This window comes from Grammomys surdaster, unplaced genomic scaffold, assembly GCF_004785775.1.
Source record: "Grammomys surdaster isolate TR1022 unplaced genomic scaffold, NIH_TR_1.0 187, whole genome shotgun sequence".
Taxonomy (NCBI): domain Eukaryota; kingdom Metazoa; phylum Chordata; class Mammalia; order Rodentia; family Muridae; genus Grammomys; species Grammomys surdaster.
This window is the reverse complement of record NW_021604632.1, coordinates 8466358-8492792: the sequence shown is the minus strand read 5'-3', so window position 1 is coordinate 8492792 and position 26435 is coordinate 8466358. Positions and strand designations below refer to the sequence as shown.

General features: G+C 41.8%; 1 protein-coding gene across 1 annotated transcript in view; it reads left to right on the top strand.

Annotated features, from left to right (window-relative positions):
* The window catches only part of LOC114622149 (cytochrome b5 type B), a 34101-nt gene extending 8079 nt beyond the window's left edge, over window positions 1-26022 (top strand). Inside the window, exons 2-5 of the mRNA XM_028768527.1 lie at window positions 8799-8927; window positions 9388-9417; window positions 17621-17649; window positions 22064-26022. Coding sequence (XP_028624360.1) covers window positions 8799-8927; window positions 9388-9417; window positions 17621-17649; window positions 22064-22154 — 279 coding nt within the window. The 3' untranslated portion in view covers window positions 22155-26022. The remainder of the gene's footprint in view (window positions 1-8798; window positions 8928-9387; window positions 9418-17620; window positions 17650-22063) is intronic.
* The last annotated feature ends 413 nt before the right edge of the window (window positions 26023-26435 follow it).

Below are 26435 nucleotides of genomic sequence, written 5' to 3'. Positions count from 1 at the left end.
ATCATTTATCATCCTTGCTTTCCCAAGGATGATAAAACAACAACAAAGCAAAAACCAAACACCTCCCAAACCCACAGTCCAATTGTTACCGAGGTGGTAGGCTTATATACCGAAGGCATTCAGTATTCCCTTAGTATTCATGCAGGTTGATCTAAAGAAGACTTGAAGTAAGATGAGGGCAAGGTTAATCCCTGGCCTTGCACAGGCAGGGTGACCCAGTCAATATTTTTTTTCTTCATTTGTTTATTCATTTTATGTGTGGTCATAGGCATGTGTGCCTGCTCATGTATGCATATATGCACCTATGAGAATGGAGTGAGCTCCCAGTCTTCCTATGTCTAAGGTATCATGCTCTCTTTGTTCTCAGTCACATAGAAGACAACTGTGGTCCCTGTTTCTAAGAGTTTTTAGTCTAATGGGAAAGAAGACATCAAGTAAAAATAACAGTTGTAGGTTCTAGATGGGTTAGCTGGTAGAGCATTTGTTCAAGTCTGACTACCTGAATTTGATTCTCAGGACCTATTTAAGAGAGAAGGTGAACCTACTTCACAGTGTTGTTCTCTGACCTCCACATAAGTGCTTTGGCATGTGTGTGCCTCACCCACCATAATTAGCTAATTAAAATTGTGGTAGTCTATGAAGATACATAAACTTGTGAGAATCTGTAGTAGTGGGGCCTGGGGTAGTTAAGGTTATCAAGTTATATTGGAATTCCCAGACCTGAATTTTGACGTGGGTAGTTTGGTGACCTTGCCAGGTTACACCCTTTGGCATCATGCTAGTTTCCTAGGCAACACCCCTGTCTTCCCAGTTTCACTCTGATCCCCAAGCAAATGGCATCATTTCCTCCTGTGACCCACTAGTTCTGTTATCTTTCTCTGCCTTGCCGTATTTTAATCTCCGTATTGGCTTTGGAGTTAGAGTGTACTTGGCTAGCAATTGCTCTTTATCTTCCAGCCTATTTCTGCAGCTTCCTCAAGCTGATAACTCTCATTCTATTTTCCAAGTCAGGTGGGTTTCAGTAGGGCTCCATTGTCACATTTTTACCGCATCAGTATGGAATTTCCATCCACAGAGAACTTGAATCATTTTTTTCCAGCTAGAATGTTACACTGTAATTGTCATTCCTCACATTCTCTTGTCAGCCCCCCAGTCCTCTGTTCTTTCCATAGACTTAGTAATCGGGAACAATTCCCATTAGCAGTTTGTCCTTTCATTTCTTTATTAAAGCATAGATTTCTGTGTCCTCTGTCAGTAGTAGTTAGTACAGTGATTGAATTTAAGACTGTTTCTGCTCCCTATCATGTATCCTTTGGATGGCTGAATTGACTGAGATCCTTCACAAGAGGACAAAGTTTCCTAATAGCTGTAGTGTTTTACTTGGTTATTTTTGCTTGAGTTAGAAATAAATAGACCACACAGTCAGTTGTTTTTTCTTTTTTACTAGTTTATGTGGTAGCTTACTTGAGGTTTAAATGCAAGCTGGCGCCAGCTGTGGTCTCTCTCTCTCTTTTTCTTTTTTTTGTTTTTTTTTGAGACAGGGTTTCTCTGTGTAGCCTTGGCTGTCCTGGAACTCGCTCTGTAGACCAGGCTGGCCTCGAACTCAGAAATCCACTTGCCTCTGCCTCCCAAGTGCTGGGATTAAAGGCGTGCACTACCACTTCCCAGCTAAAGATTTATTTTATGTATATGAGTACACTGTATCTGCCTTCAGACACACCAGAAGAGGGCATCAGATCCCACTACAGATGGTTGTGAGCCACCATGTGGTTGCTGGGAATTGAACTCAGGACCTCTGGAAGAGCCCTTAGTGCTCTTAACCACTGAGGCATCTCTCCAGTCCATTTTATTTTTATTTTTTATATGACTACACTGCAGCTGTCTTCAGACACACCAGAAGAGGGCATCAGAACATATTACAGATGATTGTGAGCCACCATTTGGTTGCTGGAAATTGAACTCAGGAGCTCTGGAAGAGCAGTCAATACTCTTAACCACTGAGCCATCTCTCCAGCCCCGACTGTAGTGTCTCTTAGCTGAAATCCCTGTATCTATTAAGCTCAGTTGGGAAGATCTTGCATTGGGAACTGTCTGAACTACAACAAAAACCCCAAAGCAAACACACAAGAGATTTGTATGCAAAGTAGGTGCTAAGGAACGAGGGTACAATGTTTTACTTAAACTAGGTGAGAATTTTGTTTATTTTGGTGTAGAGGTTGGACTGGGGACCTTTGACTTTCTAGGCAAACACTCTATGAATGAACCGTATCTCTAGCTCCTGATTGTGTGATTTGTTTTGTTCAGATTTATTTTAATTTTATGTATGTATGTGTATCTCTGTTCCTAAGTACAGAAGCCTGTGGAGGCTGGGATAGTGCCCAGTGTGGTACTGGAACCAAATTGGAGTACTCTTAACTGCAGAGATAGCTCTCCAGCTTCTTGAGAGTTTTATTATTACTGTGTTGTGTTTTGCCATGCTAAGAATCAAACTCTGGTCTTCTGCATGTTTGATGAGCCCACTGCCACTGAGCTGCACCCTAGGCCAAAGAAGACATTTTTTGTTTTTTGTTTTGTTTTTTCAAGACAGGGTTTCTCTGTGTAGCCCTGGCTGTCCTGGAACTCACTCTGTAGACCAGGCTGGCCTCAAACTCAGAAATCCACCTGCCTCTGCCTCTCAAGTGCTGGGATTAAAGGCATGCGCCACCACCGCCCGGCTTTTTTTTTTTTTTTTAATAGCTGTGTTTTCTAGGTGAGTCTAAATCTTGTTAAATTGATAGTGAACATTAACAAACACTGGCAGACAAGAGGTGTTTGGGCTAAAATTGAACTTGGTCCCATCTCTCCTAACTTTTGGGCTAGATCTAGAATGTGTTCTCATCTACCATAGGACTTTAAGCCGGGTGGAGTAGAGCGCCTTGTGAATTATTCTCAATTCTTTTTTCCTCATCTGACCTCTGAAGATAGTACAGCAGTGCAGTTTTAAGTACTGGCAGTCTACAAGCAGCTCTCCAAGTCCTGTGACCCTGAAATTAGGGACCGCCTTGTGCCTGCTACTGCTGTTGCTCCATTTGTCATTTGTCCATTGTACTTGTGGATGGTTTTTAGATTGATTCTTGAAGGTTGCTGAAACACTCTTCACTTGTACTCGATTGTGTATACTGGGCTTCCATCTAAAATGCTGCTTGAAGAAAGTGCTCTGCAGTGAAAAACATTTAGAGCTCTCTGCCTGTGTCTAATCAGTAAACATATCCAGGTGTTTCCTCTTCTCTGATGGCAGCTGCATAGTTCTGAAGACATATTTTAAAAACTGTAACACAAGAATGCACAAAGCCTAAAAGCATGCTTAGTGAGTGTTTCCTAAGTTTGTACATCTGTGAAATTGCTTTCCAAGTTCTGGTGTTTCTTCCTAATTAGTACCCCTCCTGTTCCCCAAAGTGACCGCTGTGCTGATGTCTCGCTTTTGCATAATATACTGCTTGCTATTAAGCACTCCTTTTATGGGCTCATATGTCAATCATAGTTCTTATGCATTGACTTAGAAATGCCCCTACAGGCTTACTACCACTTGTCTGCCAAATGCTGACACTGTTTTGGGAGGCTGTGGAACTTTTAGGAGGTGGGGCTTTATAAGCTGACAAAAAATAGGTCACTTTGGAGCTGGCCTTTTGAAAATGACACCAGTGCCGGGCAGTGGTGGCACACAACTTTAATCCCAGCACTTGGGAGGTAGAGGCAGGCGGATTTCTGGGTTTGAGGCCAGCCTGGTCTACAGAGTGAGCTCCAGGACAGCCAGGGCTACACAGAGAAACCCTGTCTCGAAACACACACACAAAAAAAAAAAAAAAAGAAAAAAAAGAAAGAAAGAAAAAAAAGAAAAGAAAAAGAAAATGACACCAACTGTGGGTTCTAGTTCTAGTCCCTGTGTCTCGTATTCCTGCCACCATGCCTTCCTGCTTGGACCAGAAATCCTCTGAAACTGACCCAAAAGAAGTTTCTCCTCCTCCCTGATATTTCTGTTACTTTTCTTTGATCCACTGATACAAAAGTAGCTAGTATAGTAATGACTACCAAAACCAAGAATTAGAACTTTAACCATCAGTCAAATAAGCTTTTTCATGTGAAACATGGTGCCCCACAGGTAATCTCAGCACTGGAGAGGCAGAGATGGGTGGATCTCTTGTGAGTTTGAGGCCAGCCTAGTCTACATTGTGAATTCCAGAACAGCCAGAGCTACATAGTGAGATCCTATCTCAAAACACAACAAAAACAAAATAAGCTGTCACTCTTTTTTTCCCCTCTTATCTTTTGCCCTACTTCAAAATAACTATCATTCTTAATTCTGTTTCATAATTTGCACTACTTTTCTAGTTTGATCTGTAACACATCTGCATGTATTTTAAGATATTTATGCATATACATTTCTGGTTGGTTTACTCTTTTCATCCTGAGTTCTGAGGATTAAACTCAGTTTGTCAGGTTTGCACATCAAATGCTTTCCTGTATAAACCTTCTCACCGGCCCTACATCTACTTCTTGACAGAAATGTCACTCTGTCACTTCTCTGGGACATTTAATCCAGGTAGAGTATCCCAGGGCAGCTCATAGCTTTGTCTGCAGACATTTCCCTTCATTTTACAACATTGTGTAAACCAGCTTAAGCAGAATAACGAGGCCTTTAGTTCAGCTGAGTGATTTGCTCACTGTGTGGGAGCAGTGATCTTTCTATGGATTTGATATGTTCTATATCATTTTTAAAAATTTATTTTATGTATATGGGTGTTTGCATGCTTGTATGTCTCTGCACCATGTGTATGCTTGGTGCCTGAGAAGGCCAGAAGAAGGTATCAGATGTGGAACTGAAATTGCACACAGTTGTGAGCCCCCATGTGAGTGCTGGGGACAGAATCTGGATCCTCTAGAATAGCAGCCAGTGTTGTTAAGTACTTGGCCATCTTTTCAGCCCCAGGTTGATAGATTCTTAACTGCAAGGCAAGAACCTTTGTACTATAACCCCTCTTTGATCCTGAGAACACTTCAGAATTATTATTATTTAGAGTTATTTATTTTCCTTACACAGTATTCAAAGAGATTTACTGAGTGTTCTGGCACTGGGTATTCATGCTGAGCAGGATTTTTGTGATTAAAACTTTGACTGAGTTTTTCTTCATATCAATTGAAATGAACAGGGGCATTTTGTTTGCTCATCTATAGTTAATAAATCTTTAAGGAAAATTAGGAACTTTGTAAAGAAAATGATAATAAACCAACACAAATATAAATAGGTAAGATGTTTTTCCATAAAAATAATTTATTATGCTTAAAGTTAGGACTGACTGCATATCATATTTAGCTATAATTGATAATAGTTTTCCAAAGGTTTTAAAAGTATTCTATCAGTAGCTTGTTTCCCATTTCTCTGCCTATTATTTCTAGAGTTAACAGAAGAAAAAAGTTAAAACATTTTTATGTATCTATGTGTGCGATGTGGGTTTTATGTTTGTGTGTGCTCTTTGTGTGAGTGTGGAGGCTGACGTTGACATTGAGAGTCTTTAATTTGAGGCAGGATCTCTAAGCTGAATTCAGAGCTCATCGATATGGCTGGTCTAGCTAGCCAACGTGCTCCAGTGATCCCTTATTTCTATTTTCCCAGCTCTGCAGTTACAGGGGCTGCTGTGTCCGCCTGGCATTTGCATGACTTCTGGTTTTCATGCATGTATTCACTGAGCCATCTCTCTGCCCTAAAACATTTCATTTTTAAATTTTTAAACATTTTTTAAAATTACTTTTAATTGCAGCACTTGGGAGTCAGAAGCAGGTGTATCTCTGTGAGTTCAAGGACTAAATAGTGAGTTCCTAGACAGCCAGGCTACATAGTGAGACCCTGTCTCAACTCCCACCCTCTCAAAAAAGATTTCTTTACATGATATTATTTTTTGCTGTTATTTATTCATTTATTTTATATAAATGAAACATCAGTGTTTTACCTTCATGCGTGTGTGCTGTGGTGCTTGTAGAGGTCAGAAGACAGTATCAGATTCCCTGGAATTGGAGTTACAGATGGTTGTGACTCACCATGTAGGTGCTAGGAACGGAAGCTGGGTCCTCTGCAAGAGCCCCCTAAACTGCTGAGCCCACTAAAACATTTTTAAGTTGGCTTTTTCCTTGTGAATCACTAGCCACACGTTTACTATCTCCTCTACTTTCTGGTTTTAAGGCTCAGGAAAGAATGCTCCTGTTGCATGTCCATAGACTATACAGCCTCCCCTTTATTTAGAGTGACTCTTTCAAACAGTAGATGCCAGGTTAAGGGCAACTTAAAAAAAAATCATTTTATTTTTCAAAAGTTTGTTGTTGTTAATTTTTGAGATTGTATTTTAAGTACAGTAGTTCTCTCTCCAAACCCTCTCCTGCTCTCCTTCATATTTGTGGCCCTTTTTTGTTTTAAATCAATTGTTATTATAGGCACATATGTATTTGTATATACATATATATTTTTAAAAACAACCTGTCGAATCTGTGTGATGTTTCCTGTATGTCTCTATGTTTGTATGTATGTATGTATGTATACACGTATATGTTTTCAGGGCTGACCATTTGGCAGTAGATAGCCAACTGGTGTGCTCTTCCCTTGGGAGGACCACCTGTCTCACTTCTAGTTTTACTCGGTTGTAAGGACAGCTCTTAGGTCCTCACAGAAATCCACCTGCCTCTACCTCTGTCTCCTGAGTGCTGGGAACTAAAGGAGTGCACCACCACATCCAGCTTGCTCTCCATTTGATACAGGAGCTGACAGAGTTGCCCCAGCTGGTTTGAGTTTGGATGCCCTGCCTCAACCTCTTGAGATGCTGGGATTATGGGGCCTGGGCCACCAGCCTTGACATACCCTCTGACTATGAAAGCCTGTTTGTTGGAATAGGATAAAGGGAAAATATTTTCCATAGTTTAAATGTAGAGCAAATTGAGATGTAGTTCCCTATGCAGTGACTTTATTTTCTCTCAAGACGGAACAACTGAATGGTGGCTCTCTCTCCTGCACTAAAATAGCATGGTTAAACGCAGGGCTCTCCTGGGTGGAGACCTTTTAGGAGACCAAAATAACAGCTGTCCTGATCCTCAGGGAGCTGACGAGTGAGTGACCATGGCTGGTAGGTGACTTGGAAAGGCTTTGTATTTCTATTGAATTAATCTTTAAAATATTAGCGCAGTTTAAGTGGTTGTTATAAAAAGTAACTAACTAAAAAGACACGAGTATTTCAAAAACACAGATTTGAGTGAGTTAATGAAAATTCTAAATATGCTAATAAGCAAATGTTTGCTGAGTATTGAAGTCAGGGACTGCTGTGTGATAGTTTAGAAAATAAAATTTTTAAATAGATAACCTATAACCAGTATAACACTGGTGAATACAGTTTCAAAAGACACAGTGTTCACTTTGTGCAGCCACCAGAGTCCCTGCTGGCATTTTCATGTATCTACGTTTTGTCTGTCTGTCTGTTTGGAGGCAGGGCCTTTCTGCAGCCCTGGATGGCCTTAGAACTCACTCTGTTTGCCAGGCTGGCCTGGAACTCAGAGATCTGCTTGCTTCTGCCTCCCACATACTGGGATAAAAGGTATCTGTTATCATGTCTGGCAGGTGCCAAGTTTTTAAAAATTAACTTTATTTATTAGTTTTTCTGTGTTCACATGTGTGTGCAAGCTGTTCCAGAGAGTAGAGGGAAGTCAGGACAACTTTTGGAAGCTGGTTCTCTTCATAGGTTTCAGGGATCAAAGTCAGGTTGTTGGGCTCTCTCCTACTGAGCCATCCCCCAGTGCCAAGTGTTGATAGCCTATTCCATGTAATAGCTCTAGCTGTAAGGATAGATGCTCTTGTGATTTGTAGTTTACAGATCCGGGCACAAGTCATCTTGGTGTTTAGCGATGTTTAACTACAGAACATACTTCCCCGCCCCCACCTACTTCTTCTTCTTCTTCTTTTTTAAATTTGAAAACAATTTTAAGCTGAGTGAAAGTGGTGCATGCCTTTAATCTTAACACTAGAGGAGGCAGAGGCAGGTGGATGTCTGAATTTGAGTTCAGCCTGGTGTACAGAGCCACTTCCAGGACAGTCAAGGATACACAGAAAAACCTTGTCTCAAGACCAAAAAAGAAAAAGAAAAGAAAGAAAGAAAAGAATTTTAAATTTACAAAAAGTTTTGAGATTAACCATCCAGGACGCTGAGGCAGGAAGAATTAATGCAGGTGTACACATACACACAAGAGAATAGATAAGTATTTTAAAAAGAAAGAAGAAAGAAAGGAAATGGGCAAGAACATAGCTCAGTTGGGAGAGTCCCTGCCTACCATGCATGAGGCCCTGGGTTTGGTCCCCAGCACCTCATTAACATGTACGTGGTCATCCACACCCGCAGTCCAAGGGATGAGGAAGATTTGGCGTTTGAGCACTTGTTGGGCTATACATTCCAGGTCAGCTGTACCACATAAGACCCCGTCTCCAAAAAGGAGTCTGGGGAGGGAGGAGAAGGAAAGAAAAATTTCAAGAGTAGAATAAAGAGTTCCAGAAATTCTGGAGTTCTCACTTTGGGTTTTGTTGCAGTTTTAATGTTGACAAAGGAAATCAGTTAATATGTATATTACGCAGTCTGGGCCAGAATATTGTAGAAAATGCTGCTGTAGTCCTCCTGATACGCCCTTACAAGTGGCACACAGTTTGTTCACTAAAGGGAGAAAGGGGATGGAAAGAAAAAACTTCAGTGTGCTTTACAGAGAGCCCTCTATTCAGCAAATGCTATTTCTTCTAGCATCCTGGTGGGGAAGAGGTTCTCCTGGAACAAGCTGGTGCTGATGCAACTGAAAGCTTTGAAGATGTCGGCCACTCCCCTGATGCCAGGGAGATGCTAAAGCAGTACTACATTGGTGATGTCCATCCGGTAAGAACTGTTGGTAGCACTCAGATGCTTATGCAGAGAAAACTACTTGACAGCCACTAACAGGATGAGAGAATGAATTATTTAGTGTAAAAATTCATTCAGCCTAGCTCTCAGGCCAGGTTTTCTCCAGAATCATTAAACCATCCTGTGTTGTACATAGTATCTGGAAAGCCAAGGAAACTGGTTTTCTTCTTTTATTGATTGATTCTTGTAATTAATAACACCCGTTCCCAAAATAGTGGTTTGGTTATTCTTGCAAGTTTCCTACTAAAGTTATTTATTATGTACCTGTGAGTCCTTTGGCCTTAGCATTCTAATGGGGGATCTTGATGTGCTAAAGGGTGGACCTGGGCTCCTTTTTCAGACCCTGAAGTCTCTGAAGGAACTAACACATTGCTAGACCTCATTTAGATGCATTTAGAACATTGTTCTCTCTTTCTCTCTCTCTCTTTTTCAACAGAGTGACCTTAAACCTAAAGGTGGTGACAAGGTAAGAAGTCACTACTTTGTCTTGTGTGCTTCTAGTATTTCTATTAACTTGAGTAAAATTGCTTTTAAAAATAATTTTAATAAGAGAAGTTAAAATTAGCTGGAGAAGTGGTGGTGCCACATATCTTTAATCTCAGCATTCAGGAGGCAGCAGCAGACAGATCTCTGAGTTTGAGGCCAGCCTGGTCTATAGGGTGAGTTCCAGGATAGCCAGAGCTACACAGAGAAACCTTTTCTAAAAAAAAAAAAAAAAAAAAAAAACCAAGAACAAACAAACAAAAAACCAAAATGGCAACAACAAAAACTTCTCTGGAGAGATGGCTCAGTGGTTAAGAACACAGTTTGCTCTTCCAGAAGACCAGGGTTTGATTCCTAGTACCTCATGGTAGCTCAGTACTATTTATAACTCCAGTCTCAGGGATCCAACATCCTCTTCTGGCTTCTGCTGACACTGGCGCACAAGTGACATTCCTATAGGCAGAACACTCATTCACATAAAATACAAAAGAGCCAGAGAATGTGGTCCATGCTTTCAGTTCCAGCACTTGGGAGGGAAAGGCAGATGGATCTCTCTGAGTTCATCTTCACTTTTATCCAAACAAAAATTCTGAGTATTTGTTGTTATTGTTTGTTTGTTTTTGTTTTTCATGATAGAGTTTCATCTTGACTATCCTGTGCTTTATAGACCAGGCTGGCCTTAAACTCACAGAGATTCATCTGCCTCTGGCTCCTGAGTGCTGGGATTAAAGTTTTGTGTTATCCTGCTTGGCTCCCAAAACTCTATTTTTAAGGAATTTGGACTTTATACCTGTCAGGAAAAAGGAAAAGCTAAATGTTAAACAGAAGAAATGATTTTAACATTTCTGTGTGAGCCCAGCCTTTGATGACTGAGAAACATTGTATTAATGCACCTAAGCTTTTTAAATCGAGACTCTAAAGTATGTTTACAGTGGATTTGAAAGAAATTAGTTTTGGGTTCACTTTGGGAAGACATCTTACTCTTACCTATGTAAAACAGATGATGGATACTCTGATTAATTTTTTTCTACAAAATACCTTCTTTATAATATAAAGGCCTTTCTTTCTGTCTTTATTCCCTCAAATTAATTTTTAAAATCCTGTATGTTCAAATTGTTTCACACCCTTCCCAGTTTACTCACTGGTTCAGCTAACACAAAGGGTTTAGTATTTAAATATTTGAAACCCTCAGTGTGCTTTGCCTGACTTACAGACCATGAGGAAAGTGCAGAAGCCTTTTTTGCTTCCTACAAGCAGGGCAGTGTCACCTCCTGAGTTCTTTGCTAGTTCCCTTGACTTCTTTCTGTTAGAGGTTGTTACATGCCCTCTAGGAAAGGGATGGCAGTCTAGGTGTTCCTAGCTCGTCGGGGACACGGTAGTCTCCCCTTCTTCCTTCTAGATTCTCAGTCTTCATTGAGCCAGGAAAGAATGAGCAGGTTTGACACAGCAATTCAGTTTGGCCTGGCCACAAGAATTCTTTCAATTCAAGAGGTTGCTTGCTTGGCAGTGTGTACCTTCTGTTGCCTTGAAATCCAGGGTGTGTATATAATTAACTCTTCTATCTCCTCTACTGCTCGAACTGTTAAGTTACGAAGTTGGTTTTCCCTTTCCCTCTTCACATCTTACCCTGTCTTGAATCATCTTGTGACATTAAGGTAAAATTTGAGCTAATATGATTGTAGTTGGCCATTTCTAGAGAATGCCACCCAAGTTCAACATTTCATAGGCAACTCACCTTGAATCTAGTAGTCTTCACCCAGCTCTCCAAGACAATCATGAAGGCATTCTTTTTTTTTTTTATTCGAGACAGGGATTCTCTGTATAGCCCTGGCTGTCCTGGAACTCACTCTGTAGACCAGGCTGGCCTCAAACCCAGAAATCTGCCTGCCTCTGCCTCCTAAGTGCTGGGATTAAAGTTGTGTGCCACCACTGCCCAGCAAAGATTTATTTATCTTATGTAATGTAGTTGTCTTCAGACACACCAAAAGAGGGTGTCAGATTTGCAAATGGTTGTGAGCCACCATGTGGTTGCTGGGAATTGAACCCAGGACCTCTGGAAGAACAGTCAGTGCTCTTAACCACTGAGCCATCTCTCCCGCCGGAAAGCATTCTTTATGTTGAAACAATAGAAAGATATTTTGCAGTTACAGTGTCTAGAAGTCTATCAGTTATTTCTTGTTGGTGTTTTACTGCTAATACAGGAGGCACAGCGTTTACATAGCATCTGTGAGGGAGCCACTGCAGTGTTTCAGAAACTCTGGTCCTTTTACCATTGTTCTCTTTCTGGGCTGCCACTAGTCCTGCTTAGAGTCTCTGGAGTTGAGCTGGCTTTGCTTTTTGTTTTTTTAGATAATTATTTAATTTTATTTTATGTACATTGGTGTGAACATGAGTTACAGACACTTGAGGGCTGCCATGAGCGTGCAGAGAAATGAACCTTGGTCCTCTGGAAGAACAGCCCATGCTCTTAACCAGTGAGCCACTTCTTCAGCCCTCCTGGGTTTGCATTTTAAATAGCCTAGCTGATAGGAAGGAAGCCAAGCACCACACTTTCTGCTGAATGATGTGCCTGTCTGCCTGTCACTGCAGATGAAAACCCAGGGATTCTGAGTTTGCTCCTGTGCAAGCATTGCCTGCCTTCTGTAAGGCAAACAATTAATTAGAGATTGATCAGCTGAAATAAACTGATTGGCCCTGGATTTTCTTTTTCCCCTGCAAGAAGTATAGAAAAAGTCTCCTCAGAGCACCAAGCAGTATGATAATTTAGATCTGGAAATGTAGTATAGCCCATCCCAGGTTAGGAAGGAACGAGAGCTGTGCTTTCAAGCCTGTTTTTCTCCAGTTACTTTCCCCAAGGGACCTGTCTCCATTAGGATGATTCTGGCTGTTGTTTGTTTCCAGTCAGGCTGTCTCTTACCCGCCAGGCAGATTAGGCAAAGACAGCGTTTTGGAAAAATTTCAAGACTACCTACCAGGTTTTCATAGAATTATATTCCAAACTGATTTCTTTTCCAGGAAGAAATTCTTGATCCCTCAGGTTTATCCCTGTGCTTGATGTTAGCCAAAAGGCTGAGGAGTGATCTGGCTTCTCACAGAGGCTGAAACAGACACTTGTATCCTAGGATGCAGAGATCTCTTTCCTTCCTGAAGTGGGAGAGAAGCTCATTTATTAATTAGTTTCCTTTCTTATAGTTCAGGATTTCTGAATCAGTAAAAAATGATTTTTAAAGCACAGCCTTCAGCTTTCTGGGATAGAGTTTTCATCTTCACTCCCCCCCGCCTTTTCCTTTGTCTTCCCCTCAGACAGCCTCTGCCTTCTTCCCAGGGAAAGTGAGCTTTCCAGTCAGGGGTCTGCTGTATCTACTGAGGATGACCTTGAATTTCCAGTCTTGCTGTCTTCCCTTCTGGAGCTCTGGGTCACAGGCATAGGCCACTGTGCCCAGTCTTCATTTCTCAGTTCTTCTAGAAACAGTTTTCATGTTCCTTTTACTACAGTCTGGGTAATTACTGATAATGGTCACCACTGTTTCATTGTAGATCGATAATACCCCAGTTGATGGCAGACATACTACAATATAAAAATTTTAAAGATTTTTAATTTATAAATCTGACAAGTTATTTTTCTCGTTGAGACAGGGTCTCACTGTAGCCTTGGCTGGCTTGGAACTAAGATCTGCCAGCCTCTTCCTCCCAAGTGCTGAGATAAAAGGTGTGCCATGGCGCCTGCTTTAGTTGGTAATAACTAATTAGAATTAAAAATAATTTCACTCTTTAGGGTATGCTGATGCCATAGAGTAAGACTGTTGTCTTGAAAAATAAAACATAATAAAAAGAGAGTTGTACTTGATAGGTGGGGATAAGAGAGTAAGTACTTCATGACCCCCTTAACCATACCCTGTCTACGTGAGAACCTGTCTCAGAAAAATAAAAAACAGTTCTTCGCTGTTCCTGTCTTAACTACCCAACTTACTGGAGTTTGCAGTGAGGCCTCATAGGATCAACAGTAACTGCCACTGACCAAGGCGATGTGGTTTGCCAGACAACTATGGTCTTGGGGAATTAAGCATAAAATGTCCTGACCCAGTCGCTCTTGAAAAACAAAATGCTGTTTTCTGCACAGCGTCAGGCATTAATGTCTCTTAGGAAGTTCTAGAAACAAATGGATCATGAGAAGCCAGACAGTGCTCTTCCATACTTCCCAACTAGAATTGCTTGGGCATGCATTTCTCCTTTAGGTCCAAATAGGGATGTTCACCTTGGAAGGGCTTTTCCTTGAGACAAAATCTCATGTAGCTCAGGCTGGCCTCAGGCTCACCACTTAGCAGATGATGACTTTTTGATCCTCCTTTCAGCACCTCTGAAGCTACGGGGTCACTTGTGTGGTAGCCGTACATGGTCAATGTGGTAATTAGACCCAGGCCTTCCTATGTGCCAAGCAACCATTCTACCAACTGAACTACACCCAGGCTTTTCTTCCAGTGACATGTTATATGTATTAGCATGGGGTTCTTTTTGTTCTTATTTTGAGACAGTTTCTTGTGAGGCGCGCGTGTAATCGTCTCGCCAGCAAGAATGCACCACACACACACACCAGAATCCTTCCGTAAAAACACGTTTATTCCCAAATACAAAATGGTGGAAGAAGACGCCAGGCCCAGGAAAAGCACTGCTTAATATACCCTTGGAGCGGTGCATTCACCTCTGATTGGCTGCTTACTCGTAACGTGCCAAACGCCGTGGGATGGGCTTTAACTTTGGCAGGCCTTTTCCATGGCACATGCGCAATTCACCTATTCACCAGGAAAAATCCTGGATGTCAGGCAAACGCGGCTTTAGCCAGCGCATGCGCGGCTTCCTACAGTTTCTCAATATGAATCTGACAGTTATGTTCTTAAGGGAATTTAGAAAATTGTATTAGGGAGTTTTTCTTGTTTTGTATTTTTTCCTGCCAACAGGGAAGTATTTTTATATACAACTACACTAACTACAGGGTCATATACTTCATGAGACAGTAATTATTGAGCTGTATTTTCATCCAGAAAAATTATTTGGGACTGGAGAGATGGCTCTGAAGTTAAGAGTATGTGCTGTTCTTTCAGAGGACTGAAGTTTGATTTCCAGCATCCATATTAGGCAGCTCACAACAGCCTGTAACTGTAGCTCCCAGGGCCCCACACCATCTTTTAGCCTCCCAGGGCTCTGTACTCATAGATGCATACTCATATAGACATAATGTACTCAAAATCAACAGTAAAAAATAAAGTTCTTATTGAAAAAATTTGCAGTAACTGATACATTTTAGTATGCTGGAAATTCATGAGAAGGCTGCTCCTAAGGTTATATATTGTATGACCCTATATAACTGGATATATAAATAAAATGTTTGCATCTTAAATCTTCTATCTTCTAACTTTTTAAGTAATATACCCTAATAAAATCCATACCCTAATAAAATTCATACAGTGGTACTTTATGATGCAAGAGCCATGATATGACGAGGGAAAGAAAATCCTTTCCAGAAGTATTTTAAGTCAAAAGTTTCCAACTCATTTTTCTTAAGTTAGTGACCACAGAAATGCCATTGAGTAAAAAGCTGGGGAAACCACACTGTTGGATTTGTTGAAGATGTCTTAAGGCTTAAGTTTTAAATATTTGGAATTCTCTTGGAATAGCAAATTCCCAGCTTAGGAATTAAATGCAAGCTCCTTATACATTTTATTTATCTGTTACTTATGCCTAATTATAATCTCTGATTAGCCAAAGATAGAGTACCCTGTCTCTACTGTCATACCTTATAATCATAAATTTGGCATTCTTTTTCCTACCTTCATGTTCTGGTGATGAAGTTTCCCACATCCCTTAAGTGTGTGTTCTCTTTCACGTTTTCTTATAAACAAAAGTTCATTGTGCAATTCTCCTTTATTGACTACAGCATCCCTGCCCATGACTTCCAGATTAATTTCTTATTCTTATTTTCAGATTAAGTCAGTATTCAGTGTACAGTGCTTCTAGAGAAAATGTCTGGGAAACAGTCTCTTGTGGAGCTAGTGAAAGAGACAGAGATGACATGGGGAGTGAGCTCCTGCAGACTCCCTGGGCATGTGAGAATGGTGTTTCCTCTCCTGCCCTTCAGAACACTGATCTTGAAGGTCTTGCTAAGATGCCTCAACTTAGAAAGCTGTGCTGGAATAGTGATGTTAGAATTCAGGCTTATCTGAGTTGTCGTTCAACAGACGAGGAAGCTGAGTTAGCCTGAACTGGAAGGTACTACACATAATTTCACTATGAGTAGCTTTAGAAAAAGTTGATGTGGGGCTGGAGAAATGCCATAGTGGTTAAGAGCATTGGCTGTTCTTTCAGAGGACCTGGGTCACCATGCTCAGCTAAGCAGTTGATTTTTATTATTGATAACATTGGACTAAAATCATAGCAGACTCAGAAGTTGTGTTTGCAAGTGGACTCCTTGGAAAATAAAGAAGCATGCACACTGACTATGTGGTAGGGCTTCTACCGGAGGAGTGAGGGATCTGATCTGACCTCTCATTACTAAAGCCTTAGTGAAGAGCACTGACATCTGGCGTGGACATTCTCAGCCAGATGTGCCTGAACACCAAGGGGTAAACTAAGTCCATTCATAGCCTGTGGGAATGTCACTTACGTACACAGTAGATTCATCAGCGTTCTGACATGGACATGAGGACTGTGGGAAGCGTGTGAGCTGGCAGAAAAATGATTATTTTTCTTTTTAGTTTTATAAAATTGAGAAAGAGTCAAACAACAAAATTAAACTTAATGTAGGTGGCTTCTTTCTGAACTGACTGAAGGACTTGACTGTCAATGGCTGTGCCTTAAGTATTGCTCATTGTGTCTGACTAAAAAGGGAGCCGCAGCTAAGCATGCACTGTCAGTGTCGTGAGGGGAGTGCACACTTCTCTTCTCCTTCCTCCGATGTGCTATGCAAGTTTTTCTTCTTTCCCCCTTCCAGGAAAGAATTGCTCTTAAACAGGGGTACTTTCAGGTACTTAGTTAAAAAACAACCAACCAACCATGACATTTACATGATTTCTCATACGTTAGAGTTGATTACCATCCGCATATTGGGGGCTTAGCTCTCTGCTCTTTCTCTTGATGATGTAGCCCAAGGCTCACTGTAGTTCCCACACATCCAGAACTTCAGTTGTAGAGGAGTATAAAAGATTTGTAATGTACAAGCTGTGTGTGTTTAGGCGTGACATATGAATTCATCTGCATGACAGTGTTTGTAGTTCATGTAAGATAACAATCATAATCAATCTGATCACTCCACAAAGAAACCACAGACCTCTTAGCAGCCATATTCTGTTCCCTGTTGCCCAGCTTTCTGTTCCACTCCTCCTCTGTCTGCGTAGAGGGACTTACAGAACAGGTGGTCTCTGTGTCTGCCCCTTCTCACTAGCCTAGGTAATGTTTTGAGGGTCCATCCATCTTGTCACATAGATCAGTAATTCGTTGCTTTTCATCTCCAGCGTTGTTCTTACATTTATGTAATTAGATATTTGATTTGCTTTTATATCAGTGCACTGTGTGCATGCCTGTGCTTGTGGAGGCCAGCAGAGGGCAGCATATTCCCATGGGACTGCAGTTACAGAGTTGGAGCTACTATCTAGGTGCTAGGAATTGAACCCAGATCCTCCGGAAGAGCAGCCAGTGCTCTTACCTGCTGAGTCAGCTCTCCATCCCCGAAATCTGATTTTAAAGATTTTGGAGGCAGTTATGGTGAAATATACTTGTAATCTCATCACTTAGAAGGCTAAAACAGAAGGATCTTTTTTTTTTTTTTTTGGTTTTTTGAGACAGGGTTTCTCTGTGTATCCCTGGCTGTCCTGGAACCCACTCTATAGACCAGGCTGGCCTCGAACTCAGAAATCCGCCTGCCTCTGCCTCCCAAGTGCTGGGATTAAAGGTGTGCGCCACCACTGCCTGGCACATCATTTCTATGTTCTCATTAGTGACTCTTCACTAAGAAATATCAATGTGTTATAAGAAGTAAAGGATTCCAAGTCTGCCTATTGCCTCGAGGTACTAGGCATTAAAATGCATGAAAGAAATTCTGTTACTATGTACAGTTTCTCTAGATATCCAAGAAGACTTGTGTGCACTGTACTAATGCTTTCTTTTTGTCATTTTTGAACATGTGACTTCTTCAGGATCCTTCAAAAAACAATTCATGCCAAAGGTTAGTATCTCCCTAATGGTCTTCCTTATGTTCTACATCATGCCTGGCAAAAGGTTCTTTTTAAAACTACATGTCTCGGGGCTGGAGAGATGGCTCAGCAGTGAAGCACACTGGCTGGTTTTTTAGAGGACCTGGTAACTTCAGCATGGGGTGTGTGGGTGGGTGGGGTGGGAGGTGTCTTATGCCTTCTTCTAGCTTCTGTGGTTACTAGGTATGCACGTGGTAGACAGACAGACATGTAGGCAAAATATACATAAATGTTTGTTTGTTTGTTTTGAGACAAGATTTCTCTGTATAGCCCTGGCTGCCCTAGAACTTGCTCTGTAGACCAGGCTGACCTCAAACTCAGAGATCCTCCTGCCTCTGTCTCCAGAGTGCTGTGATTAAAGGTGTCTGCCATATAACTAAAGTTTTAAGAAGGAAAACCAAAGCAAAGAATTTCTATGCAGATATGGGCAGCACTAATTGGTTTTGGGGAGGAAAGTTATTTTTAAACAGAGGACGTGAAGCTGAGATGGAGACAGGGTAGAACCCCTGGACAGAGCCGGAGGGTAGTGATGGGAGGGTGTCATCAAATATATTATATGAGTGTATGAAATTTTCAAAGAATCAGTGTTGTTTTTAGAAGAATTATTATCCAAAATACATAAAGAATTAAAAATATCTCAATAGAATATGCACAAAGATTTGCATTTAAATGCTTTACACAAATATAAGCATATGGAAAAAGGTTTAATGTCTTTATCATTAAAATCATGGGTCTGTTTCACACCTGGGTAGGCAAAACTACAAGTCGTACACCTAAGACTTGCTTATTAAGAAGTGAGTTACCGAGACTCTTACCCTTCCACAGGGGTGTTACTGAGAGCATTTGCTTTGAGGACATTTTGGCAGTGTCTAGTAAAATTAACAATAAGAATAACTTTTGACCTAACAATTCCATTTCTATGGGACCTGTAATAGAAGCATGTCACAAACCAGGGCATAGTGTGCCTGCCTTGTGGTTGCAGTTGCTGTAAGGATTGTTTGACCCAGGAGTTTTGAGACCAACCTTGGCAACATAGTAAGACTACTGCCCAAAAGAAAGCAGAAGGAAACAGATATGTGAGTGTCTACAGCTGGGGCTGGGTCTACAGCTCAGTGGTGAGAACGTGGGCTGCTCCTGCAGAGGACCCAGATTTAGTTCTGGCATCCACGTGGCAACTCACAACCAGCTGTAATTCCATTTCTAGGGGACCCAACACCTTCTGACCTTTGAGAGCACCAGGCACTCATGTGGTACACATACATACATTCAGGCAAAACCCCCACTCACATAAACTAAATAAATTGTAAAAAGTTTTAAGTTTTTCCTCAAGTGTAGTGACACACACCTTTAATTCCAGAACGTGGGAGGCAGAGGCAAGTGGATGTATATCAGTTCAAGATCGGCCTGGTCTACATAGTGAGTTACAGGCCACTCGACACTACATAGTGAGACCCTGTCTCAAAACAAGGACAAAAAGAATGCTTATAGCAACATTATTCAAGACATTCAAACATTGAGGAAATTTCAAATATTCAATGAGTTCTAGTACAGTCATATAATAAAATATTACTAAGCAATAAAAATTTAACAAATCACAGTTGAAATGATGGAATGAAACCAATGATGGAAAGGGATGTCTCAGCGGGCCCATGCCGAGGCATCTCTATCCCCTGAGGGACCAGTCACACGAAGGTATAGCATATAATAGACTTTATTCAGGGTATGGGGAGGGGAGCCAGGAGGGTAGTAGAGGCAGAGAGAGGGAGAGAGAGAGACAGAGAGAGAGAGACAGAGAGAGACAGAGATAAGTGGAGGCCAGCCATGACCATGTGGAAAGAGGGGGAAGGGAAGGGGGAGGGGCGAGGGACAGAGGGATCAAGAGAGAGCAAGAGAGGGAGGAGGGGGCAAGCAGCCCCTTTTATAGTGGGCAGGCCTACTTGGCTGTTGCCAGGTAACTGTGGAGGTAGAGTTTAGACAGAATACTAACAACAGTTACATGCAATAACCTGGATATGTCTCCAAGAAGAAAATGGTGTCTCTGGCACAAAGTTTTTGGTGCTCAGTTCCCTCGAGTGCACTGGAAATGCAATTCCTATTTGTCTTCACAGTGACAAACAGCAGAAGTAAAGATGGTGGCAACCATTCTTATGGAAGAGTTTTTCTTCAGTGTTTTTTGAGGGTCCTATCTTTGGACTCAACTCTTTCATGGTTGCTCTTCAGGAAGCCTCAATTACTTAGAAGTTTCCGTGTTCCATAGTTTGTGCTATGCATGTTGTATTAGCTTTTAAAGCAAAGCTGCCTGCTTGCCATTGTCTCTTGTTGGGAGGAGCTTGCCACTGTACTTGTATGTACATTATGATAAGCATGTTTAGGCAAAGAAAATAATTTTTGTTAACAATCTCAACTGGTTTTATTTTGGTTTTGGTTTTGTTTTGTGAGACAGGGTTTCTCTGTATAGCCTTGGCTGTCCTGGAACTCATTCTGTAGACCAGGCTGGCCTCGAACTCAGAAATTTGCCTGCCTCTGCCTCCCAAGTGTTGGGATTAAAGGCATGTGCCACCACTGCCCGGCCTCAACTGGTTTTATTGGCTTGGAACTTTTTCATACTGAAACTGAGTATGTCTTAAGTTGAGGGGCAGCCAGGACATTTGAGTCATAAAAACTCTCATAGTCCAAGACAGGCAGAGCTAATAAGCTCTGATAAAGAAGTGTTTTAAGGGGGTCAGACACAAGACACGCATGCACGTGCACGCACACTTGTACACACACACACACGTACACACACAATATTGTTTAAGGAGAGTGGTGTCTGCCTCTGAAACTCCTAAGGGAACCCTCCTGCAGTAAGGGGCTGGAGAGACAGCTCAGTGGTTAGAGCACTGCTGCTCTTACAGAAGACCTGGGTTCAGTTCCCAGCACTGACATGGTAGCTCACAGCCATCTACAACTCCAGTTCCAGGGTTATCTCATGCCCTCTTTTGACCTCTGAGGGCACCACAAATGTACATGGTACACATACATGCATGTAGGCAAACACTCATAGTCATAAATAATAAATCCTAAATAAAACAAAACTAGACATTGGGAGTCTGGCCACCCGACTCCCATTACCAGCTTCTCACTTGGGATGCAAGGATTATGTTATGTTTCCTTGGTGGGAAAGAGAAATATTGGTTATGGATGGATAGCATTGCCTCTAAACTTGTAATAGGATAGATAATACAAAAATCTATATGGAATGATTATTTTCTTCAAGGGGTCCTGCTCCTAGCACCATACACATAAAAATTAACATTGTAGTGTAATAATTTTTTAAAAAAAAATCACAAAAGCAAATTTTAATAGCTATAACCCCATAACCCAGAAATAACAATATATCTATATAAAAACACCTAGAATGGCATGTATGTATAAACTTTTTTTTAAAATGTGTGTGTCTTTGCCTGCATGTGTATGGCTGGGGTGTGTATTTCATCCTCAGGAATGCTGTCTCCTTTGGGACATGGCTTTTCACTGTCCTGTGGTGCTCTAGCTCAGCTTGACTGGCAGATGCATGGGATCTGCCCATCTTTACTTTCTAGCCTGTTGGAAAGTCTACGTCTGTTTCCTTTTTTGTTCTTTTTGTTTGCTTGTTTGACAGCATCTTGATGTGTAGCTGAGGCTGGGCTGGCACTTACAGTGTAGCCCAGGATAGTCTTTAGGTTGCAATAATTCTGCCTCAGCTTCCAGAGTGCTGGGTTTGTAGGCATGTACCACTGTGTCCAGCTTGTATGCATGTTTTGACAGTTTACTGTGCATTCTGTCTCTGATATGTTGTAGTGCTTGGGTTCAAAGTCAGAGCCTTATGCATGGTAGGTAAGCACACCACCACTAAGCTACCTCCTCTCTTTTGAGACATGTCACTGTGTGGCCTTGAACTCTCAAAGATTTGCTTGTTTTGCCCCCAGAGTGCTGGTATTAAAGGCACATACAACCATCCCTTGCAGGTCATATCCTCTTTATTTTTAACATCCTTTTAAAAGGGGGGGGGGGGTCTTTAGGGCCCTGCAAGTTAGCTTAACAAGAAAAGACATCTTCCAAGTCTGATGATTCAAGTTCTCATGTGGTAGAAGGAGAGAACCAACTCTCACATGTTGTCCTCTGCCCTCCAAATGTACATCATGCCATGCCTGGGCACATGTGTTCACATACACAAATAAATGTAGAGTTGCCTTTGTTTGTTTGTTTTTCTTTCAAATGCTGTATGGTAAAAGCAATTTAATTAAGTGAAGACTCAAGATAAATCAAGATCCCTGTCTCATGTGTATTAATCATGAGCACTGAAAAACATTCAATTATTTGAATAAAATATTCTTAACATATTGCTTTTTCTTCCTCCTTTTCTAGCTCCTGGGCTTATTGGATTGTCCCCATTGTGGGCGCCATTCTCATAGGTTTCGTGTATCGTCACTTCTGGGCTGACAGCAAATCCTCCTGAGGAGGCCATGTGGAAGCTGGAGCACATACTCCCGGGAGTGAGAGGTGGAGACTTGTTTGGAGGCGCAGGGTGCTCCCTCCTTGAATCCTGCCAGTTGTTTTCTTTCCCCTTGGAGCCAAGATGGTTGACCAGATATCTATCCTCCTTCACTGTAGGACCAGAGTCTTTCATCAGCCAGAGCCTGACTCCCAAAGCACCTGCTCACGCTGTGTCCTTGCCAGGTTCTTCTCACTGGTTCCCACTCCTTCCCTTCATTTCAAGAGTTGATGCCAATGACTTAGAGTTCTTATGCTGTAGTGGTGTGGCCTTTGGGGGACACTACATGATTTCTCCTACTATGAATTCACAGTAGACGTAGTTAAGGAAACAGCAGTCTAGTTATGAATCTTTCCCCATTTTTCTTTTAAGTAAATTTATTTTTTTTAAATTCTGATTTAATTTTGTCATTCATCATAAGGGATTTGATTCATGAAGTTGTGTATCTCTTATTTCAAACACAGCTGCCAAATGATCTTATTTATGATTGTTGGAAGTAAGGGGCCAGCAAGATGGCTCATTGGATAAAAGCAGTTGCGGCAAAGCCTGGTGACCTGTGTCTGAGTTCCTCTACCCACAGGGGTGGGAGAGAACCAATTCCCAAAAGTTGTCCTCTGACTTCCACATGTGTGCTGTGGTCTTTGTACACGCACGCGCGCATGCACACACACAGACACACACCAGATGTAAATTTTAAAAATAGAAGTACAGCAACAGTGGCTGTCTACCCCCAGATAGTGTAGCTGATGCTCCTCCTGTCCCTCAGTCCAGCCGCTTTTTTCCCAAGAGTACTTCACAAAACTGTACATCCCTTTGATTTCTTAGGGATATAAGAGCTGAAGAAGGGCCAACTACAGAATCATCTCTTTTGCAAAGAGAACGAAACACTACTTATAGGATAGCAGTTTAAAAAGTGACCAACGTGTGCTCTCCGATCTGACACCGGTTTCTAACCATCTTCGCCCTGGCTGTCTTTACCAGTGAAAGATGAGTGTGTGGTTATCCATGGAACTTCTCTACGGTACATCGGGTTTCACAAAAGGCGTTCTGCTTTTTTGTTTACTGATTTGCAAATTTCTGATTCCCTGTCTTAAAGTAAGAGCCTCAAGTTTGATCTTATATTTATCTCGGTAAAATAACTTATATGTAAATGTCACTGTCAGGCATGCCCTTTCAGATTGGAGACCGTACCAAGGGACTTCTGTTTTCATCTGGGTTTTACCTCCATGGCTCCAACTTGGTGATTTTGTCCTACTTTTCTATTGAGGATAATGATAAATCTGGAAGCTTTTTTCCCCCTTGGATATGAATTTCATTGGAAAGTAGGTAGTTGTTTAAAATTCCTTTTCTCATTGGTCCAGGCATTTTCCTGGCACCTCTGGCTGTATTCTTTCTCCCTGTGGCGGTGCCTGACAGTACCCAGCTGTTTCTTAGTTTCTATGATTTTTCTTCACATCTTTGTTCATTACCAGTCAGCTTCTGGGCTGGTGTCATATCCAGCAGGAAACCATGGAATTCCAGAAGGACCAGAGCTGTTGGGAAGTGTCCTCCTGCCTTCCTTCCAGCTTGCTAGGGGCTTGACAGGACAGGAACCTGCACAGTAAACCAGTCTGCTCATGCAAACTATTTTTAAAAAAGTTCAGCCCAGGACTCGTATCCTGTGATTTAGCAGTTGAATGAATTCAGAATTCATCAAAATAACATTAGGTTTTTCCTTGCACATTTGGATATGATATTTTAGAGTGATTTCTAGGTGACTTTTATATGTCAGAGATGAAGACTTAATCAACCTTTAATCTTTAGAAACGTCTGTAATATTGTGTCATAGATTGACAGCATACTTATTCTGTAACAAAAGTGGCACACTGAGCGCACCTCCACCTAAAGGCTGGGAAGGCTGGGAAGGCTGGGAAGGCTGGGAAGGCCGGGGAGGAAGGCTGGGAAGGCTTGTGTGCAGGGAGGCCGGGACCCACTTGCTGGGATAGGGAAGTCACATGGAGTATGCTGGGTAGAAGGAAAGGACAAAGGCACACTGTGTGCAGGACGGGAGCATTCCAGCTAACACCAAACCTGATGGTACACGTAGTGAAAAACAGCTTATAGGAAATATTAAAGAACTGCATTTTTGGCTGGGCATGGTGGCACACACCTTTAATCCCAGTGTGGGAGAGGCAGAGACTGGAAAATCTCTTGAGGCCAGTCTGGTCCACGTTAGTAAGTCCCAGGACAGTCAGGGCTACATAGAGAGACCATGTCAGAACCACTCCACCTAATAAAAGAACTGTATTTTTAAGTGAAATTGGTGTTTTGATATTTCTCCAGTAAACATTAATACAAAAACATTTTTTTCTATTTTACATCTGTGTCTTTACCGCTTGTTACAGCTGAGCTCTTCCTCCCCTGAGAGCCAGAAGGAAAAGAGTTTCATACTTTGTCTTTGCTATCCATGAAATACATCAGTACCCAGGGCTTCTTTTGAACTACTGATAATGTGATATCATTTTATATTATAAAAAAATGATACTGCTTTTTTTTTTTTAATCTTTAATCCCGGGACTTGGGAGGCAGAAGCAGACAGTTCTCTTGAGTTGTAGGCCAGCCTGGTTTACAGACCAAGTTCCAGGCCAGCCAAGGCTACATAATAAGACTGTCTCAAAACAAAACTCCCAAACCTTTCAGGTCCATTTGCTGTAATTCTGTTGCCTAGATAAACAGCTAGGCAAAAGGTAGGTTTTAAGTGAGAGTTTGTCAAGGCTTTTCGTAAACAACAAAGCAATACAACATGTGCACAAGTGTATTTTTAAAAGTCTGAACTTGTCAAAGAAGCCTTAACATTTGAGGGTCATGAAAACCATTATTAAGACCAAGAGGAGCCATTTCCTGTCACTGACAGCCCCTCCTGACCTGGGGGCAGAGGCGGATTTGGTTGTTTATTCTTGAGGTGACCAGCTGCTGGCACATATACAGGTAATGACAGGTGAACATGAAAGAGAATTTTGTGCTACCCAGATACAGGGTGTTAATGCCCATTCTCAATCATCACTGAGTGATATATCTATTTGTAAAGAAAGCAACAGGACGCTGTATGGACTTTATATCTCCTTGTGTGATTACTTAAGCAGAGACAAGTCTGTCCAAAGCCATCACTTGAGCTGGCTGGCTCTTGCGGCGGTTGCCATCGGGGCTCATGGTGTTGGGTTTGTGCTCATTTGGTGCTGATGGCGAGCAGTGAAGTGATTTACCAGCCAGGTGTGTCATCACACACGACACTCATGCTTCTGTCTCAGGTGATACCCCTCTGGCTGAAGTCGACCTGAGATAACTGAAGCACACAGCATTAAATATTCTTTGCCTCCTACCCCAGGGAAAGTGGACTCAGACTTGTCCTGTCTCGACAAGAAACTGAAGTGTTGAAGCTGTGAGGTTCCGTTGCCAAATGTCTCAAAAGTAACGGGGAGCCCCGTCACATTTGGCCAGCTTTGGGATTTGTGGGAGTGGTCTAGGAGGGAGGCTGAAGAAGCAGGGATAGGCCAGTCACCTGCCTTACGTCCAGTGTCTTACTCATGAATTGCAGGGGCCGCTCCTTGCCCACGCCTGCATCGTCTAGATCAGCTGCTTGGGTAGAGCATCGTTTCGGTTATTTAACTCACCTTTTCCTGTACCCTCTGCTGAGTGGCTAATACTACATTCCTTTTGTGAATTCAACGATGGAGTTTGTTTACCTATTTGGTTTCAGCTTATTTTGAACAAAGATCTTTGTCTCTTTCTACTGGAATGTGCACACAGTGAATGTTTGTTAGAACTACACAATAAAGATACTGTTTTCCTTTTCTTGTCCTGACTGCGGTTGCTTTAAAAAACAAAAAACTTGTTTTTAAGGAAATGTTGGTGCCGTGCTGCTTAGGTATTCTGGATGAAGACTGTTGGGGTGCACAACGTTCTTCAGTGCCACCACTAACATTTCATACGACCTAAGTTAGGGTGCATGGCAGCTCTTCAGGGTTCTTTGTTGGAAGTAGATTTCTTGATTGATAGTTGAGAGATACAGCCATCCAAGTTTGGCCATGTTACTAAATATGAAGTAGGAACCAGAAAACAGTTTGGAGTTCTATTTCTCCCAGTAAAGAAAAGCCAGCATGAGGTAATGTTTTATTGTCTGCAGTGCTGGGCCTCAACTGATTGTTTTTCTTGGAACTAGCTAAACTGTTGGGGAAATTTATACACAGAGGTTGAGGTTCTAGTGAT